This window comes from Marmota monax, unplaced genomic scaffold (assembly GCF_021218885.2).
Source record: "Marmota monax isolate L192 unplaced genomic scaffold, Marmota_monax_Labrador192_F-V1.1 WCK01_AAM20220418_F8-fsc00633, whole genome shotgun sequence".
Lineage (NCBI taxonomy): Eukaryota > Metazoa > Chordata > Mammalia > Rodentia > Sciuridae > Marmota > Marmota monax.
In genome coordinates this window covers 445778-464896 of record NW_026695216.1, presented here as the reverse complement: position 1 = coordinate 464896, position 19119 = coordinate 445778, and the positions used below count along the sequence as shown (strand labels likewise).

General features: G+C 54.8%; 1 protein-coding gene across 20 annotated transcripts in view; it reads right to left on the bottom strand.

The window, feature by feature from the left end:
• Positions 1-3332: 3332 nt before the first annotated feature.
• Myt1l (myelin transcription factor 1 like) overlaps positions 3333-19119 on the bottom strand; it is a 395041-nt gene continuing 379254 nt past the window's right edge. For 10 of the 20 annotated variants that reach the window (XM_058574977.1, XM_058574974.1, XM_058574982.1 and 7 more), the window contains 4 exons: positions 16478-16569; positions 13281-13390; positions 6411-6554; positions 3334-6129 (listed from right to left, as the gene is read on the bottom strand). In XM_058574977.1, the coding sequence (XP_058430960.1) occupies positions 5989-6129; positions 6411-6554; positions 13281-13390; positions 16478-16569 (487 nt within the window). In that variant the 3' untranslated portion in view covers positions 3334-5988. Of the gene's footprint in view, positions 6130-6410; positions 6555-13280; positions 13391-16477; positions 16570-19119 lie in introns of all 20 variants that reach the window. The other 10 variants (XM_058574980.1, XM_058574983.1, XM_058574985.1 and 7 more) reach the window with 6 other exon arrangements.

The following is a 19119-nucleotide window of genomic DNA, read 5'->3' as shown; positions in this document are numbered from 1 at the left end:
CCATCTGGGTCCTGAAGACCAGGAAATGAGAGTCGTGCTTTCCCCTTGACCCTCTCTTCCTGGGGGCATCGTCTCTACTGCATGCTCACGATGATCTGCCCGGATCCCAGGATCTGGGCCGTGTAAAGAGGCCATTCCCAGCAGAGGAGGGAAGTAGCATCCCCCTCGCCCCAGTTCTGTCCACTCCTGGACAGCGAGTGTGAATCCTGTGTCCGCTAGGAAAGCAGCAGAGGAGCAGGGTCCCCACCGCCGGGCTCCCCTAGTCGGGCGAGACACTTCCCAGGGAATGTCTGCCCTCAGCAGGGCCTTGGCAAAGCCGAGGTGGAGTTCGGGAGGTCTGTGTGGAGAGGATGGTGTGGGCGCCCAGCTTGGTGCACACAGAGGTTAATAAGGTCGCTTTTCTAGCCCACTCTCAGCTGGTCGTGGGCAGGTTTTGCCCCCACAGATTAGATGAAGAAAATGATCTTAATACTTAGTGTTTCTCTTTACACACGGGATAGAAAACCTGGGGCTGACTGAGCAGAGGGGAAGCTCTGACCGCCGTGGTTCTGCCCCGAGATGAGCAGTGCGCATCTCGGTGATGGCTCAGGGCTCCCCCTGGGGGCTGTGCAGGTCGCCCTGGCCGGGCTGCCCGGTTCCAGGGAAGGGAAGCTGAGCCTCGGGAACAACAGGGCCGCGGCCACCTGCAGCCCACCCACCTGTACCTGAGCCTGGGGCCGCTCCAGGAGTTCTGCTGTCACGCCAACTGAGACTGCTTCGCTCTGGCTGGGCCTGCTCCCCGGCCCTGCTCCCCGGCCCTCCCACCCCCCTCCCTGTGCTTGTCTTTCCTTCCTTATGTTTCTCTTGCCTTGCTCAAAAAATGACGGGAGGCCACTTAAGGGCACGGACGCAGCACAGAAGGGAAAAGCGTCTGGTGTGAAGAAACGGACAGGGAAGAACAGGGACATTGCCCACCTCCCACTCGTGGCCAGGCCGCCAGGCCTTGCTGGACGCTCAGGTTTTTCCTTGATGTGGATTTAGATTGCACTCTGCCTGAGGTCCTGGCTCCTCTGCGTTATCTGCTGCCCTGAATGCAGGGCACCAGTCCACATGGGCACTGCCCAGGAAGAAGAGCTGCATCCTGCCCAGGGGCCTAACTGCCGCGTCTTCCTCCAGCAGGATTGGCCTCCAGCTAACTCCACGGGAAGTGTGTTTGGTGACACAGAGAAGCCACTCACAGCTGGCAGAGGCTGCAAACGGCTTCCTGTGTGGAGGGGAGGGCTGCTTCCCAATAATCAGGGGATGCAGAGACACCAGGCTTTTGGAATCCTTGGGTCCCCTGGGGGATGGCCGAGGACTGACTGGCCAGAGGCCACCGTCCAGAGTCTGGCGGCCGCACCATTTCCCGCTTGGTGTCTATGCCCTTGCAGGCCCCTGGCCGTGTCCCTGTGGTTGCTCTGACACCCACAGGTGGGCTGCCCACGGGGCGTGTCCTTTGGATGGACTCACACCTGTTTCAGCCTCAGCCCCCCAGTGCCCCGACCACGCTTGGCCTCTGCCCAGTGAGACAACACTGATGCAGCCTCCTTGTTGGGTTCCACAAAGCCACAGGCACGCAGCAGGCCAGCCTGGGGCCACACGAGGGGCACTCTCTGTGTGCCCTTCTGGCCTGCACCGTCTTCCTGCTCTTACCTGAAACACAGGGGTGCTGCCCGAGGCACGACCTGCGCTCCCCGCCTGGCGCTCCTCCTCCTCGGGCATGGACTGCGGCCTGTGTTCTGCAGTCACAGGAGGCAGGGAGCAGCTTCTCTGGACATGCACTTGACTGGCCTCCATGCTGGCCACCGGCCTCACGTGTTCACAGTTCCCTGGTTTCATCCCAGTCATCTTCCCGAGTTTAAGGATCGCGTGTGTGCCGGAACCCAGGGCTTCCCGAGCACCTGGCGAGCACTCCGCCTCTGAGCTGCACCTGCCCCTCTAAGGCTCCTTCAACAGCCCCAACAGGGGCGATTCTCATGAATCCCTTACTTATCCCTCTATAGTATAATTTTAAGGCTGTTTTGATTTATTTTGATGCATTTCCGACTCTTTCAATAGTTTTAGGATAAAGTTGGGTGATTTGGGGTCAAAATTTTGAATTTTCAAAGATTTTGACATTAGTTAAGTTACCGTTTGAAAGTGCTATCACTTCTTGGGCACACACTGCTCCTGGGGAAAATGGCTTTTAATCATCAGGTGACAGACCTGGGGCATGGCAGTCACCATCTGCATGAACATCATTTGTTCCTACAGATGGCCTTTGAGGCTGGACAGAGGTTTCCCGCTGCAGGTCCCGGAGAGTGAAGGGGAGGCATCCCGAGGCAGAGCCCCTGCCCCTTCACCAGGGCGCCAGCTGGGCTTGCTGCGGGTGGGTGGCGACTCTCTGGTGTCACTCTCTGCTGGGAGTGACACCAGGCGCCAGCTTCCAAGGGGAGCTCTTGACCTGAGCTCAAGGCAGTGGGAGGCACCACTGCGCAGAAATTCTGAAATTTAACAAAACTTACAAGATCTTTTCCTTAAATTGTATGTTAAGGGGACTTGTGTGAGTGCAGTGGGGGATATTTTGGAATTTTAAACCATGAGGTTCCTTTTCAATTGAGGTGATGTGAGAGGGGGTTGGTCATCCACTGTGAAGCCACATTTGGAGGGTGCACGTTGGAGGGTGCTCGGATCCTGCTGCAAGTGCTGAAGCAGCAATGTGTCTTCTCCTCACACCCAGGTGACCATCCATGGAGACTCAGGCAGGACTGGATCTGGTGTGAGATCGAGAAGGCGCCTCCCCCGGGATCTACGGCAGAGGAGTGGCGGCAGCCACACAGACTACTTCGACACTTTGCAGAGCAGCTGCTGGAGGCCTGGGAGAATGACCCCTGCTGTGGGAGACAACGGAGGCCAAGAATAAGGAGGAGAAGGGCGAAGCCCGACACCAGCTGCCGCCTGTGACTCTGCACTGGGTCACAGGCAGGTGAAAGCCAGGACGGACGTCACTGGTTCCAATGGAGCCGTTGGTGTGGGAGCTGTTCAGTGACAACATGGTCACGGAGAGTATGAGGACTGCACCTCTGTTCCCAGCAGATGTCCCTGGGCACACCTGAGTGACAGGGGCAGTGTCCTCACCTCCATGCACACTCTGAGCTGGAAGGTGCTGCAGGAAATGTGACAAAATTGTGTTTTCAAAAAGGACACTGTGGGCAGACTAGGAAAGCACTCACACAGTTGTTCCCTCTGACCCGCCCCAGAGTTGAGGACCAGCCCTCGATCGTACGGCAGTGCAGAGAGTAGCTCTGGTTTGGGGGCCGGAGGCCCAGGGAAGACGCAGACCCGGGTAGAGATCCTTCGTGCTACAAACGTGGCAACACCTCTTTATTTAGATAAGATGTGTTCACATCCAGCATGACAAAGTTTGTACAAAGTTCACAATTTAAAAATGAAGTATCACAGCAACTTGTGATTCCACACATTTATAGCAAAATTAAAGTGTCAACAAACCCATGCCGTGTAGTACAAAAATAAATCAAACTTCAGTTCCACAGAGAGCACAATAAATAGTTTATACAAAATTCTGTCTTGATAAATGATTGCTTAAATTAACTCAAATGAATATGAACAATAAGTTATAATAAATAAGCTCTGGTAACTCACAATAGCCCATATGGAAGGTCAGCATTCTAACAGGTGGCACTGTGATCCCTATACAACAGTCACAGATGACTCTGATTTGATTATGTACCAACGTTACATGAGCAGCAGGTTTGTGCTTAGTGTCCCTTTCCATTGTACATGGGGGATGACAATGAGAATCCAAACCGATACTACCTATTACTCTACTAAAAGCATACTACATTGGCCGAGAAGCTGCAGACGAGACGCGGGGGAATGCGTGTGCCGCTATGAACAGGGGCCCTCCGAGGCGAGGCCCGGACCGTGTATGGCATCAGGTGACAGTGAGCACCTTGCTTCTGCTCTCAAAAGGCATTTCTGAGCATGGCAGCTAGGACTAGTCGCACAACAGAAGGGGCGTGCCAGGGCCCCGAGCAGTGACGTCGTCTTCTCCCAGCTAGGAATGACCGTCCTGGAGAACTGTAGGCGTCTGTACAGTGAACAGTATAAAGTGCCGCTGGGATGTACACACATCTATACACATATATATACCGAGGTCGAGTATTGTATCAGAATGTTCGTCGTGAGATCCCTGTAGTCTCCCTGGGCTACGCGGTGGGTCAGCCGTGGGGCCTCTGCTCTCATCCGTCCAGCTTCATGTCGCGAGGCGACCGACACAGGAATTGCACACCTCCGTACGGATAATAGGACAAGGTAAGTGCAAATAGTCGACTGGCACATTGTGGGGACAATGACCCTGTAAGTCCTGTTCTGCTAAAAATATTTTTTTTTAATTTTTACAAAACCCATCTTTTTTTTCATAACAAAATTTTAAAGTACTTTTGTACTTCCTGCATAACATCAAGACATGGAAGGAGAGATGCTACTAAAAGAAATCAACATCAGGAAACACAACACATCGTCAAAAGACTACTTAGAAGGGGAACGCAGCCGTCAAAAGTGGTCTTATGCATACAGATAGTGCAGTCATTGGAGTCAAACAATCCAATCCTGAAGGTGTAAGAAGTCTAAGATGACCTAGTTCAAAGCAAAAAGTGCTGCAGTATATTAGTCAGGTTAAACTCTGATTGCATTCATTCTCAGCATAGGGCACAATAGCCAACAAGGCTATGCAATGCTCTGTGGTCACCTGGACCCGCGAGGGCAGGGCGTGAGCGTCCGTCGTTCTCAGAGCGCTCTGAATAGGGCCAAGGCCGATTCAGAGTCAGGGTCGGGTGGGGCGAGGGGTGGGAAACTTTACAGAGCTGCTTTCCCACCGTCCAGCAGGAAATTCAGTCCAGAAAGCAGAGTGCTCACAGCCGTTAGCTTTTGTCCCTCAAACGTGAAATGAGAATAGCAACGATAATGATTTTTTAAAAGTGAAAAGGGGAAATAAATGCTCTTAAATTATCTTTTTGCTCAAATTGAAAGCACACAACTTCTGTTAGGTAAACTATGTTGCGGGAACAGTTCAGAGGGGCACGGGACTCTAGGAGAGATAAGAGAAGGTTGTTCCAGAGGGTACTGAGAACCAAAAGGAAATCTTCGTGCTGTCCACCTCTGACAAGGTCCTGTCTTAACGGAAGTCTCCAGAGTCACACCATGTAATGTTTAGGAGTTAATTTAAAAGTGCTGCTTAAGCTGCTTTGAATCTTCTGCCAAGTTTCCATGGCTTGATGTTGTCTTACAATAAATTACTTATTTCATTTCTTACAGTTAATCCATATGCCATTTCCTTGGAATGCAAAAAACCTCACTTATTGCCCCCACCATACACCATCCTCCTAAAACAAACAAACAAAAAAATCACATAATATTTCCAAGCATTGTTCAAAAATAAAGCATTTTGCAACCAATTCTCGCTATGAAACAATATGCACACAAAATGTATTTCTTAAATTCCATAAAGTCCTCCAACACGAGGCAAAATGATAATGTCTAAAAAGTGGCCGTGGGGCCACAACATGGTCATTCAAAGCTGTTTTTTTTCTTTTTCTTTTTTGTCCATTTCAGTTCAAAATACTAAAACATTTAATCACTAAAGCATTAAAAAGAATTTACACTCTATTTATTTTGATCAGCTTACCTCTTCAGAAATATATATACCCCCAGTGTGCATACAGTAGCAGCTATAAACATTACACGGCAGATCACACTACGTCAGCTCTTAGGAAAACGTACAAAATGTGAATGTGTTCAAAAACTATTCTGCAGGTGCTATCTTAAAGCAAGACACAAAACCGTGTGGAGTCTCGTAAGCATAACACTGTTCCGACAGAAATAAATAGAACGCTTTCTGGTAACAAGTCACAGCAGCCGAAACCAAGAGGCGTCCTTTCTTAGAATGAGTCTCGCCACTAGAGCAGCTGTTCAGACCTGAATTCCTCTCACAGCCTGCTTTATATTTTCCAGTAGGGCCTTATTTTCTGGACTCTGATAACGGTCTTGATTTGTATACATTTCCGTCAAAGTAGTCACGTAAGCATCAAAATTTTGTTCATTGATTGGATCCTACGAAATATTAAATAGTAGTTCATACACAACTTTTATTTTCTTCATAGTATATTCATAACAGCATAAAACAGAGCATAGCACCCTGCCCCTGCATCATCAACTAGACAGCCTGTCAGCAACTCGGCTTCATGGATCCGCCCACCACGGTGGCTAGCGGGCAACGACATGGCTTTGGGATGGTGACCAAGGTGCCCGCAGGCGGAGGACCATGGAGTGATGGCACAGGACATCTATCCACGTGAGAAGGGAGGCCGCCCTCCGGGCGCTCATTCACTTACCATGTGAGGCAGCTGGATGTTGGCCAGGCTGTGGATCAGGGACTGGCTCAGGTTGGCCAGCTCGTGCAGCAGGGACTCGTTCTGCTGCTCGATGACCTTGTTCTCCTCCTCGATCGTCTTCAGGTTGCTTTCCATCGTGGTGATCTAGAACACACACGCGTGTGACATGTAACACACGTCGCCTGGGCGTGCGCCCAGACTGCCCAGTGCACAGCAGCGTATGCGCAGGACTGGCCACCCGAAGGGCTGGTTCTCAGGCTTCTGGTCCATTACACTAGAAAACGTGTGAACTGGGGGCTGGGGCATAGCCCAGTTGGCAGAGTGCTTGCCTCGCATGCCCAAGCCCTGGGTTCAACCCCCAGCAACTCACAAAAGGAAAAAAGAAAGAAAGAAAATGTGGCAACTGGACTTGCTGGACTAGCTGGACCAGCATGGGAAGTCCTTGAAGATTCCGGGTTGCTTCTACTTTTCAGCTTTGGATGTTTTGAGAGTTGCTGCAGGTGGAGGTATCCCAATGATGGTCCCCAGCCTGGTGCTATCCCCTGGAGGCTCACTGGACAGTGCTGGGACCTGAGTTGGCAGTTACTGAGTGAGTGCTAAAGCTTCCTCTTTCCATCTGGCCACAGCTAAGTCCTAATGACCCCCATTCCTCTTCCTGCTCAGGTGGGGCCTGGGCTGCTCTGTCCACCAGGCTTCCTGCATAGACTTGCTTCCTCTAAGGATCAGGTCAGGACCTGACTGGGGCCTTGGGCCTCCCCAGCTCACACAGAGACAGTCTCCCGTGCTCTGAGTCTCTGCTGTCCTCTCCTCACAGCCCTGGATTCTCAGCCGTGACCCGGGCCTCTCCCTGGGCAACTGACCGAGGAACCTGGCTCTCCAGCATCTTCTTCCCACTGGCCACTCTGGGCTCCCATCCTCCCCTCTCCCCACTACTGTGCCCTCGTCTTGATATGGGGTGTACCTCCTGGGTAGCTCTCCTCTTCACGGCACCTGGGGGCCGGGGCTTGTGTGGAAGCCAAGGGTGGTGACGCCCCTCAGTGGTGACGCCCCTCAGTGGTGGGTGAATGGGGCTCTCCAGCCCCACTGTCCTCTGGGGTACTGCTCCAGGCCCCCTTTCCTGCTCCCTGGGTGACTCTCTCTTGTTAAAGTACCATCTCCGGGAACCCGTGCCGGCCACAGTGGGCGTGTGGCAAGCCCACCTTCCCTGGAGGACCCCTCCCCAGGTCCTGGCAGACTGTGCCTCCACCTCCAGGCCTGTGTGCTCCCGGAGGTCACTGGGGAGAAAGTCCCCATGTGCAGAGTGAGCTCCTCAGCACGAAACACAGCGGAGGGGTGTCAGGGCGGCCAGAGCTCCGCGGGGTCACCAGGCAGGGGAGCGCAGGCGGAGTGCAGGAGCACCACACTCCCTGAGCAGAGGCCCCGACACTGCTCCCTGCAGGGCCACCCAGGGCACTGGCCTGGTTCCCTGGGCTCAGCACCCTCACCCTCAGCAGGTCTCTGTGTGGCGCCAGCCCTGCTCCCCTGTGCACCTGATTGCTCTGACCCACTCCCAAGCCATTTCTCTTCCACGAGGACTGACACACAAAGTAAGGGCCTAGGCACCCCACCCCTGAGCTCCCAGGGCCTTCATCACACACCACACCCTGTCTGCCTGTCTCACCAGCGTTTGTGGGGACACATTTAATATCAACTTCTCTTTAACCCGGCTATCCCACTCCTCAGTTTATAGCCCAAAGACTTAAAAACAGCACACTACAGTGACACAGACCCATCAATGTTCATAGCAGATCAATTCACTATGGCTAAACTGCGGAGCCAACCTAGATGCCCTTCAGTAGATGAGTGGATAAAGAAACTGTGGCACATCTACACAAGGGAATAGTACTCGGAAATAGAAGATCATAAAATCATGGCATTTGCAGGTAAATGGATGGAGTTGGAGACTATAATGCTAAGTGAATTAAGCCAATCCCCCAAAACCAGATGCTGAATGTTTTCTCTGAGATGAGGATGCTGATCTATAATGGGATGGGTAGGAACTTTAGACAGGGTAAAAGGGAGGGAGGGGGAGGGAGGGGACATGGGAGTAGGAAAGATGGTGGCATGAGATGGACATCATTACCCCAAGTGCATGTGAAGACACGAATGTTGTGAATATACTCTGTACAACCAGGGTCTTGAAAAATTGTGCTCTATATGTGTACTACGAAGTGAAATGCATTCTGTTGTCATGTCTAACAAATTAAAATTTAAAAAATAAATAATAAAAAAAGATCAATTTCTCTTTCAACCTAAGCTCCCTACTCAAGAGCCTGGACCCTCCGAGTGTAGTGTTCTCCTGGGACCAGGGAGCCTGTAAATCCAGCCACCCTGTCAAGCCCCCAGGCCAGGTCCTCTGTGGGGGAACCCGAGGAGCTGACGCTGTGTGTTCTTCTCAAAGTGGGACAATTCTCACGGGTGCGTCCACTCTGCCATGACACAAACGTGGTCTGTGCACTCCAACCCTGTGGCCATGGGCACACATGCTCTGAACTATGCCTGGGACCTTTACTTCTCTGCAATGGGACCAGCCTGCGAGCCTGTGTGGTGCTGAGGAACACCAGGAAGAATAGACAGGCTGCTGGCGCACAGCGAGCCTCAGCCTCACCTGCTTCCCCAGCCCCCTGAGCCTGCAGCTCACCAGGGGGATCTCAGACTGCAGGTCCTCCTGTGGATCCTGCCCACATGCCTGAGGCCTTCTCAAGGTGCTCCCACCCTGAGGGTCAACAGGGCTGCAGGCCTGGGCATTCCTGGACTGTCCAGGCAAACCCTGGGTTCTTCCCTGGAGGTAGGAAGCCCACCTCAGGCAGAGGACATCTGCTGCTCCAGGGGCCAGATCCAGCCCACGGGACTCAAGCTGCAGAGAAATGCTCAGGAACACCTTGGAGCTGGCTGTACAGTGTGGCAGCACAAAATGGCAGACACGTGTGAAGGGGTGCAGGGGAGGGGGTGCAGGGCCTCCCACCCCAGCCTCCCCAGGATGTGCTGATCACAGTTGAGGAGAGAAAAGAAACAGGGAACATAGGCAGAGATCTTCGTGCCCACCCTCCTGGAGTGGCCCTCGGGACTTCAGAAGTTCTGACCTCAGTCCCTCCTGCAGGAGGGCCTGCACTGCTCTGCTCAGAGCCTGGGCCTGGGATCGAGGGCTTCCTGAACACAGGTGGTCATTAGAAATTCCCTGTCCTCACCTTCAGGGATGAGAGCACTGGCCCACACCCGGGCAGCATGTCCCCTGTGTGGATCTAAGTCTGAGGACCACCCATTCCCCTGGGATAAAGGTGGAGTGCCCGAGGACAGGGAGTCTGTAGGTGGTGCCGCTGTCTGAGGCTGCTGCACACAGCATGGGCGCTGGTTCCTCAGAGAGCATCTCACCAGCCTCAGAAAGGCCACGGGACTTGGCCAGATCCTGGGTTTGCACAGCCTGCTCCTCACTGTCTCCCCTGGACCTACAGTTTTCCTAAGATGGACATCTCTTGAGACCAGGGTCATTACAGGTCTGATTCACCCTGAGACCTGATTTGGAAAGGCCCGTGGTCTGGGACTGGTCTTTGCTTCTTGTAATGGTTAACAGCACCTGTGGTACACTGAGACGTGAACACACTTCAGGGCCACGTCGGCTGCGCAGGTCCACGGCCACCTGCCACGGACACAGGGTATCGCTTTCAGGTGGCCTGGAGCTAGGGGACGAAGCCCGGGTGAGCCAAGGCCGAGACACCTGCCGTCTGACTCCTGGCCAGGATGGCGTGAGCCACACAGACAGCACAGGAAGTCTGCCATGGTGCCCATCAGGGTCAGGAGACAGACTCTAGGGAAGGCCCCGCAGAGGGGAGCACTGCTCTCTGCCAGGGGGCGGGACAGGCACTCCAGAGTGGGTGGGCTGGGTTCCACAAGGACTTCAGGTGGCAGGGAGCCATCCGTGGGGGTTGGGTGGGGCACAGTGGAGGGTGGCCCAGCCCAGGTGCCTGTGCTGCTGACCTGCAGAAGCACAGCTGTGGGCGTGTGCAGAGCCACCACGCTCTGGAGAGGCCGAGTCGACTGCCAAGACTCCAGCCTGCCAGATCCTTCTCCAGTTCTCATTCTGACTTCTCAACCAGCTGTGCACTTGACCTTGTGAGGAAGGGAACCCCAGGGCACAGCTTCACCGCTTCCCACCCGCCCTCCTCTTGATCTAGCTTTCCCAGCCCAGAACTTTCTTCTCTTCCCGGTCACTCAGGTCCTGGAACCCTACCCCTCCTCCACAACCCCCAGGTGCAGCCCCTCAGACCTCCAGCCCCTCCTGCTGCCTGGGGCTGCGCCTGCTCCCTGCTCCCGCATCTCCTCCTTCTGTGCCTTCGGGTACACATTTTCTAGACTCTGAGAGGAAACAATTTCTGTGTACAGAGAAATCCCCATGGTACAGAGGCTGAGTCACGCCTATCTCTGTACTCTCTGTGGGCATGCACCCCAGCCCTTGTGGCTGGTGGTGACTTGGCTGCACTGGTGAGGCATGCACTAGTGGTCTGTGGAGTCCAGAGCCTGAGGCCCATCACATCTCCAGCACTGAAGTGTGTGCTGCCTTGGCCCAGCTCAGCTGGGATGTGTGGGAGACCAACCTTGCCCGTGACTGAGTCACTCTCCCTGGCTGGGTGCTGAGGTGCTCAGTCACAGAAATGTGGCAAGCTTTCCCCACCCTTCTTGGGTTCGAGGGTCGGTCTCGTGCATGGGTGTGTCTTGCTACAGCCCCTTGGGTGAAGCTACGCTCCCCTGTTCCTTTGTAATATTACCCCTTGCCCTGTTTAGGACAGAATCTTCCATGGAAGTGCCTTGTGTGTGTCTCCTCCTCTTACTGTGCCCTTGGGTGTGGCCTACCCAGGTGTCAGTCAACCTGCTGACAGTGGACATCATGAAGATAGACTCAGCCCCCTGAAACCTGACCCCTGGCCTCGTTTGAATAGCTTCTCCTCAGTAAAAGGGGTCAGCGAGTGCTCTCGCTCTCTCTTCCTGCAGACCCTTAAGGTCAGAGGAGCCGTCACAGTGACCCCAAAGAAAAAGGTATTTGTGTCTCTTGTGGGGTTACTTTGTGCAGCCCAGTCAGCCCAGTTTTCCTGGAGTGACCCCTGAGCCTTTTAGTCATGAGAGCAGAAACCCAGCAGGGGTGGGCTGGCCTCGGGCAGCTGGGCAGTTCTGGGCCTAGGTGGTAGGATGGCTTTTAGGACTTGTGATCTGATGGGGACTCAAAGACCCAGAAACAGACCCCTTCTCACTGAAGTGCAGACCATAAGAAGATCTAGGTTTTTGGGGTACACAGGAATTGTCTGGGCTGCACTTGACCCCAAACACTACTCAAACACATTCCAAAGTGGTGTGCACATCTACGCAACACACAAAGGTGTGCTTGCCCCGAGTCTGAATTCTTCAGCTGGACAGCAAACAGCATGCATGTGGCAATTGATAAGAACCCTCTTGGGTACGGGTGTGCTATGGTTTGGAAGTGGCCCCGGTGACTCAGGCTTCACTAGTGGAAACTTCATCCCCATCTCGAGGCATGATGAGGTGTAGACAGAATCCAGCTGCCGGTGTAGAGGTGTGGCCTTTGGGATCTGACCAGGATTAGAAGGTCACCAGAGTGTGGCCCTATGATTGAGTCCTGGTGATTTTATAAGGAGAGAGGCCAGAAGGAGCTCACGTGTGCCCGCACACCACACACAGACACAAACCTACACATGCACACGCTTACACACTCATACACATGCCTGCTCCCTGTCCCTCCTGTGTGGTACCTTGCAGCTTCCTTGGACTCTGCCAGCAAGAAGCCATCCCCAGAGGCAGTCCCTGTTCCTGGCAAGCTAGAATCAACCTCTTTTCTTTATAACTCAGCCAACCTGTGGCATTGCATTATTGGCAATGTTAAACACGCGTGCAGCTGGTGCCCCCTGCACCTTCGTATGGAGAGTGGTGGGGAGAGCTTCTTCTCACCCTGGGCAGTCGTCTGAAATTCAGAAATGCTGTCATAGTTCCCTTTCCCTCCCTGCTCTATTCTTTGACTGATTTAAATCTCAGCCCTCCCTGAGCAGGACCCCAGTGACTTGGGAGAAGCCCCAGCATGGGGTCATGATCCCTGTCCACTCCTGGTTGCAGCAGGAACGTCAAGGAGTGATGGTCCCCTCCACTGTCTGGCGGATGGCACACCTGGTCTGGCTTGTTGCAACTGGGTGCCATCACGTGTGGCTCAAGAGTGTGTGGAGGGCCCCAGGGGAGCAGCGTCTGATGAGGACTGATGATAAGCGGGCAGTGTGTCCACAGATGGAAGACCACCGGCTGGCCCGTGTCAGGAGGGACGGGCAGTCTCCTCACCAGCTGCACTCGCAGGTGCTCAGACCCACCCAGCCCTGCCCGGTAGATGGCCGGGATCTGCAGGCACAGGCGGCTTTCACCAGGGCACCAAGTGAGAAGTAGGCCCCTCTGCAGTCCTGGAGTCCTGCTGGCACCAAGTGAGAAGTAGGCCCCTCCGCAGTCCTGGAGTCCTGCTGGCACCCTGCCATCGCCGGTGTGACCTAAGTCTAGGGCTTGGAACACCTGAAGACACCCTGGCCTTTGCTGTAGTAGGTGGCCTTCTGGGAAAGGGCACTCAGGAGGGCATCCTACCACACACACACACACACACACACACACACAGAAAGGGGACCGTCATGGCCACTGGCTCACAGCAAACAGCGCCATGGGAGGAGTCCAGCAGGAGACCAGGACACAAGGTGGACGAGGAAGAATGCAGGGAGAAGAGCAGAGAGGTCAGCTGCCCCTGAAGAGGCCCTGCCCAGGCCCCTCCTTGGAGAGGACGGAGGCTTCAGAGACCGTTACCTGAGTCCTGAGCTTCAGCATGTCTGCCTCCATCTGGGAATTGGACTCGTTCAGCTCCTTGATCTCTTCGTCCAACTGCTTGATCTCCTCGTCATTTTCTATCCCTGAAAGGGCAGAATCCGTGTTCAAACGGCCATACCACAGGCATTAGTCAGGATTTTGAGAGACTTCTTTGTTCTTTTTTTATGTCAGGAATTGAGTTTGCTTGGGAAACACACAGGGGTGCCTGGCACAGTGATGTTATACTCATGTAAAGAAAAAACAGTCACAATCCACATGTCTTTCTGCCCCTGCCCCCACCTCTCCTCCAACAGGACACCTGAGCAGAAGAGGGGAACACCGCCTGAGTGTGCAGAGACCCCTAGGCCCGGAAGGACTGGGCCAGAGTCCTTTCACCTGCCCAGGTCACCTGCGCTGGGGCTGACTCCCCGGCTCCATCACCTCGGGCACCTGTGGGCTCCTGCTTCCTGCCTCCTCAGTCACCTGGGAGGCAGCCACTCCCAGTCCTCAGGGGCACATGCACAGGAAGGAATGGAGAGAGCCCCTCCCTCACCATGCCCAGAGTCCAGGCAAGGCTAGGCCTGACCCTTGAGTCAGAGTCCTCCTGGCAGAGGACAGCCCGTGTGTGAGACCCCGGCCGGCTGAGCATTTCAGGCCTGGTGTATCCAGGCAATGGCTTGGTGTGGGGGGGCACACGCCTGCAATCCCAGCATCTCCAGAGGCTGAGGCAAGAGGATGGCAAGTTCTAGGCCAGCCCCAGCATCTCAGAGGCACCCTGTCTCAAAATAGAAAGTAAAAAGCCTGAGGAGGGCCTCAGTAGTCCAGTGCCCCTGGGTTCAATCCCCAGGACCCAACCAACCAAGCAAACAGACAGGGATTTCAGGGCCGCTTCCTCCCAGGTGGCTTCTGCTGCAGGCACCCTTGGAGCCAAGGTCAAAAGGAAGGGGATCTCTTGTGCTTCTGGCATTGGGGTCTCATGGTTGAGAACCCATAGCAGAGGGAGAGCAGAAATGCCGCAGGTGCAGTCACTCAAAACCCAGTGCCTGGGATTCAGCTGCCACTGGTCAGTCCTCTGTCCCCAGGAGGGACCTTTCTCAAGGCAAGCTCCTCACGGATGATGTGTGTGGAAGTTCTGTGGACAGAGAATGCACTCAGCCCAGGGCAGAGCTGAAGCCACCCAGCACACTGCAGAGACTGCCGCCCTTCATGGAGACATCGCAGACCAGGAGGGGAGAAGGAGGTGGGTCATGGGGTGGCCTTGGGTGTCGCGTTCAGTGAATGAAAAAAATGTTGTGAGATGAGAACGCGCAGTGCCGAGAAGCCCTGCTGCGAAATGCAAGCGCAGCCTGACTGGCAGCGCAAGGTCTGCTGAGAAGGAGCCCGCAGGCAGACGCTCTGAGAGACGGCGACCAGGCAGCTGGCTGCCCACTGTCTGCCCAGGCAAGAGCTGCCCCCAGTGTGAGTATCCCTGCAAACCTGTCCCTCAGTTGTCTTGCTCTTCTGTTCTGAATGGCTCACCCCCTCTGCTACCTCTTCCTTCACCAGCGACTGACGACTGACACAGACCAGATGGACTTGCCTCAGGTCTGGCCTGCACTGGGGTTGCTGGGGTAAGGTGCATGCTCATGTTTTGCCAGGTGCAGGCACAGGATGGAGCTAGGATGTTCCTTGTGGAAGAACTGAGAGGAAAGCTGAGGCTGTCCCCAGGCCCCCGGGAGAGATGTGCAGGTGGACCTAAGGACTTCTAGGAGGCAGAGACTGACCAGCCTCCACCTGGCTGACGCCTGGCCCAGCGTTGGGCAGAGTAGACCTGTGAGGCTGGATGCACCTACAGGGGCTCACAGCTCGAGGGTAGGTGTGCCACCGCCAGGTGTGCCTCTGTAAGTGACAGCCCATGCATCAGGGATGTTCTGTGCCTGTGCCCGCAGGGTGGGGTGCTGCTGTGGGCGATATGTGGGCTGTGGTGGGCACGTGGGTGGCTGCCATCTGGACCCCAGGTTTCCAGGTGCGGTGGGGCCTCGGCAGATCCCTGGCTTCTGCGGTGCTTGTCAGCTCTGTGGGCTCCATTTGAGAACCCAGAGTGAGGCCATCTTGTGAGAGGGCCCGGCCCCTGCTCTGCCGGCTTCACGGCCATCGGCTCTGCCTGAGCCCTTCTCCACACCTTCCCTAGGCTGAGAGGGGAGGCTGAGCTTCCCCTGGGAGGTGCTGACTACATTCCTCTGACCCCATCATTAGCAGGAGACATGGCGTGAGCCCTGATGGACTGTCCAGGGCACACCGGGAGGGCCCGCCAGCCCTGGCTCACCTCGTTTCTGGTTTGGGTGTCTCTTTTAAAGACACCTTGGCTAGGGCATGTTGTTCATGGTCAGGTACTGGCTGAGGCTGAGGCCACAGCCCTAGAACTCCTGCCCCATGTGGCACCTCGGGGGTCGCTGCCACCTCTGGCTCTTGGCAGCTCATCCACTCAACATCTGGGGCCAGCTGACACAGCAGTATCACCAATGAGAAGCCGGGCACAGAAGTGTGGCACTGAGAAGGCCACAAGAGGAACCCTGTTCTCAGTGGGTGGCTGAGACAGGAGGATGGATGCCCTGCTTCCTTGGGCTGGGGACCTGCCCCCAGGCCACGGGCTGCTTCTCCGGTCTGTGGTGCCCACAAGACCTGGAGGCTGCAGGAGCACTGAGATGGAGACAGAAGATGAATTTTGTATGCAGGCAAGTGCGCAAGGCGGGATCTGAGTTTTCCAGGGCTCCAGGCTGTGTGGCTCCGTTCTCGCCCCCACACTCCTGAGAACTCTGATTTCCTTGGCAAACCTGTGTGCACTGAGGCGGGTCAGCAGCAACAGAAACACTGGAAAGGAAATGGATTTTGCAGATGGAGTCAAGGAAATCAGGCATGAGCATGCTGAGGAAGGGGAAGTGTCGGCAGAGCTGTGTCACTGATGTCAGGCCCTGAGTGTCCCCAAGCCTGCTCTGGTGGGAGGCTCAGGGTGGAGGGCCTGAGGGTAGAGGCAGGAAAGCCAGAGCCTGGGACCCAGGAGGCAGGCAGCCCAGTGCGAGAGACCCGGGGGCTGGAACCCCCTCTGCTCCTGCTGTCTGGGGTCAGTGGTCCAAACCAGTGAAGTCAGGGGACACAAAGCTGCAAGACATGAAGCCAGCTTTTGCTGAGAGAGGGAGGGACGGGGTGGTTACCATTGCTGGCACGCTGCTTGATGGTCAGCATTTGATCTCCAGACAGCTTGGCCTTCTTCATGGCTGATGTAGCCCGCGGGCATCCTGACAGGCTGTGGACAAGACAAGAGACGGCCGTTAGCCACGGGCTCCACAGAGCCCGAGCCGTGCAGAGAGGCAGGCAGGCACATGGCAGTGTTTTATCAGCCTGGCTGCCAGCAAGTCTTCAAGAACATGGAAATGACCACTGTGGAGGATGCTCACCCAGCCCAACCAGGGACGAGGGAGGGTCCTGGCCCGGTCGACTCGTGCCCACTGTTAGGTGGTTGTGAAACATGGTCACTGTGGCCTCTGGAGTGAGGTCTCCCCAGCAGGGCCTCTGAGAAGGAGACACGTGCTCCTCACAGAGTACCTTTTAGAGAAACTTTAAGAATTGAGTAACTCATCTAAAAAAGTCTTTATTATAGAAAGCACCAAACTCATACCAAGGTTGAATTCCACCTCTAGTCAAACACACAGAAGCACACCCAGCAGGTGCGTGACCTCTGCACCTACCCTCAGCCTCGGGGGGGCCAGCCCCACTTCAGCGCCCCCTCTCGCTTCCCGGCCGCTCACCTGGCAGAGCCCAGCTGCACAACAGCAGTGCCACCCTCTGATCTGCGCTGGGCAGCCCCACCCTGCCCCACTGCTGACTTTCCACCAGCTGATCTGCTTGTATCCGGTGGCATGCCAGTTTGCCCTGGGCACTGGCAGCCCGTCTCACTGGAATCGGCAGGCACGGGGTCCTGGGCTTGCTCCCTGCTTGCTGTGTGTTTGCTGGGGAAACGTGTCCTCTGGGTGGAGCCTTCTTCCAGGGCATCTCAGGCCTGGCCTCCTCCCCCCTGCCTCCATCTGTCTCCCCTCCTCCATGGGCTTCCTGGTCAGGGTCCACTTGGCATTTAATGTACGAGTGAGGTGAAGCATTTCATAGTACGATACTTTACATGTAACGTCCATATGCATCCGTAGCAGTATCTATGCATATAGAATCTTGAATTTTTTGCCTGTCTGCCACGTCAGGTGGTCCTGTTGGTAAGTGTGGTGATGGTGTGTGGTGGCATCTCCGGTTCTCCATCCACCCAGCACTCGGTGGAGTCTCAGAAGATTTGATCACTAGTAGAAATCTCTCTCAATGCCTGCATGAATATGGTGAGGATTTCTAAACACCTCCTCACGCAAATTTTTCTAATATATTCTCCAGGGAGATATCAGCATTGTTTGGAAGGAAATATATCTTGACTTGACCACATTTTCACTATCTCTTCCCTATGAAGGCCTACATTGTCTTTTTGATAGGACACTTGAATCTTACAACTATATCAACATATCCATAAAGTTCTAATAAAATCACTGCTGTCGGCCGGCCGGATGTTTGTGTTCCCTGGAAACGCATCCTAACCCTCAAGGCAGAGGTGTCATCAGGTGGAGCCTTCAGGGGGTGACCAGGATATGAGGGTGGAGCCTGCATTGGGATGAGTGTCCTCAGGAAAGGAGCCCAGAGAGCTCCCTCACCCTTCCAACCCTGTGAGGACGCAGAAGCCACCATCTGTGAACCAGAAATGGGGACTCACCAGACAGGGAGACTGCCAGTGCCCTGACCGTGAGCGTCCAGTGCCCAGAGCCACGAGGAAGGCTTTTCTTTTCTGTTACTCCTGAGCACCTGGGCTGATGCAGCAGCCCCAAAGAACCTAGGCCACAAGACCAAGTTGCCAGACTCCAGGGTGTTCGACCCCAGGGTCTAACGGGACAGCCTTCCCCCAAGTCCCACCATGGGTGTGACACTAGCTAATAATTCTACTCACTCGCAAAGAAGACAAGGTAGAGCAGAAGCGGCCGTGGGAGGTGTGGGGAGCAGGACAGGCTCTGTTCACTGCTCTGCTCTGTCTCTGCAGGCCAGGCCAGCGCGGGGAACAGGGGCGGGCATCACAGTGTCAGAAGAATGTGCGCCTCTGGATCCGTGTTGTGCCGGGGCAGGTGCAGGCTGCCCGAGGACCAGCTCCTGCAGAGGACTGCACCTGGAAGTTCAGGGCTGACTCTGCATTGCCGTGGGGAGTAGAGACGGCAGCCTCAGGGCTGGAGGGGCAGGAGTGCCTGCAGTATGGGTCTTAGTACAGCTGCAGGTCACACAATGGAAACGACATGACCTATTTTTTTCTTCAAGTTTTTGTGAGAATCTTTCTTGAGCCCCGCCTCCGTGGAAGCTTTCTCTGCTCTTCCTCTTCAAGGAGTCCTGCTGTAGAACTGCTAAAAGCCTGCCCAGGTGAGACCCTTTAGGGCAGACCTGTATGGTGTCCACACTGCAGTTTCAAAGCAACCCTGCTGCAGGACGAGTCTCAGCAGATTGTCCACCCAGTCAGCACCCTGTTCACAGGAGTGCCCACAGCCAGGCTCCCCTCTGGTCAGTTCTGTACTCTTGGGGAGTCTCATTATTTAGAACCTAGAACCTTCAGATTAAGCTGAGATGGGCCCTGGGCCAGACTTTGTGCTGAAATTCTACATTCACCCACCCATTACATGGCCTCTCGGAGATTTGGTGTTTTCATCTGTCAAATGAGAATGAAAAAGTAATCAAACCCCTACCTCATGGGCATATTTCAAAGACTGAGCACAGAGAAAGGACACTG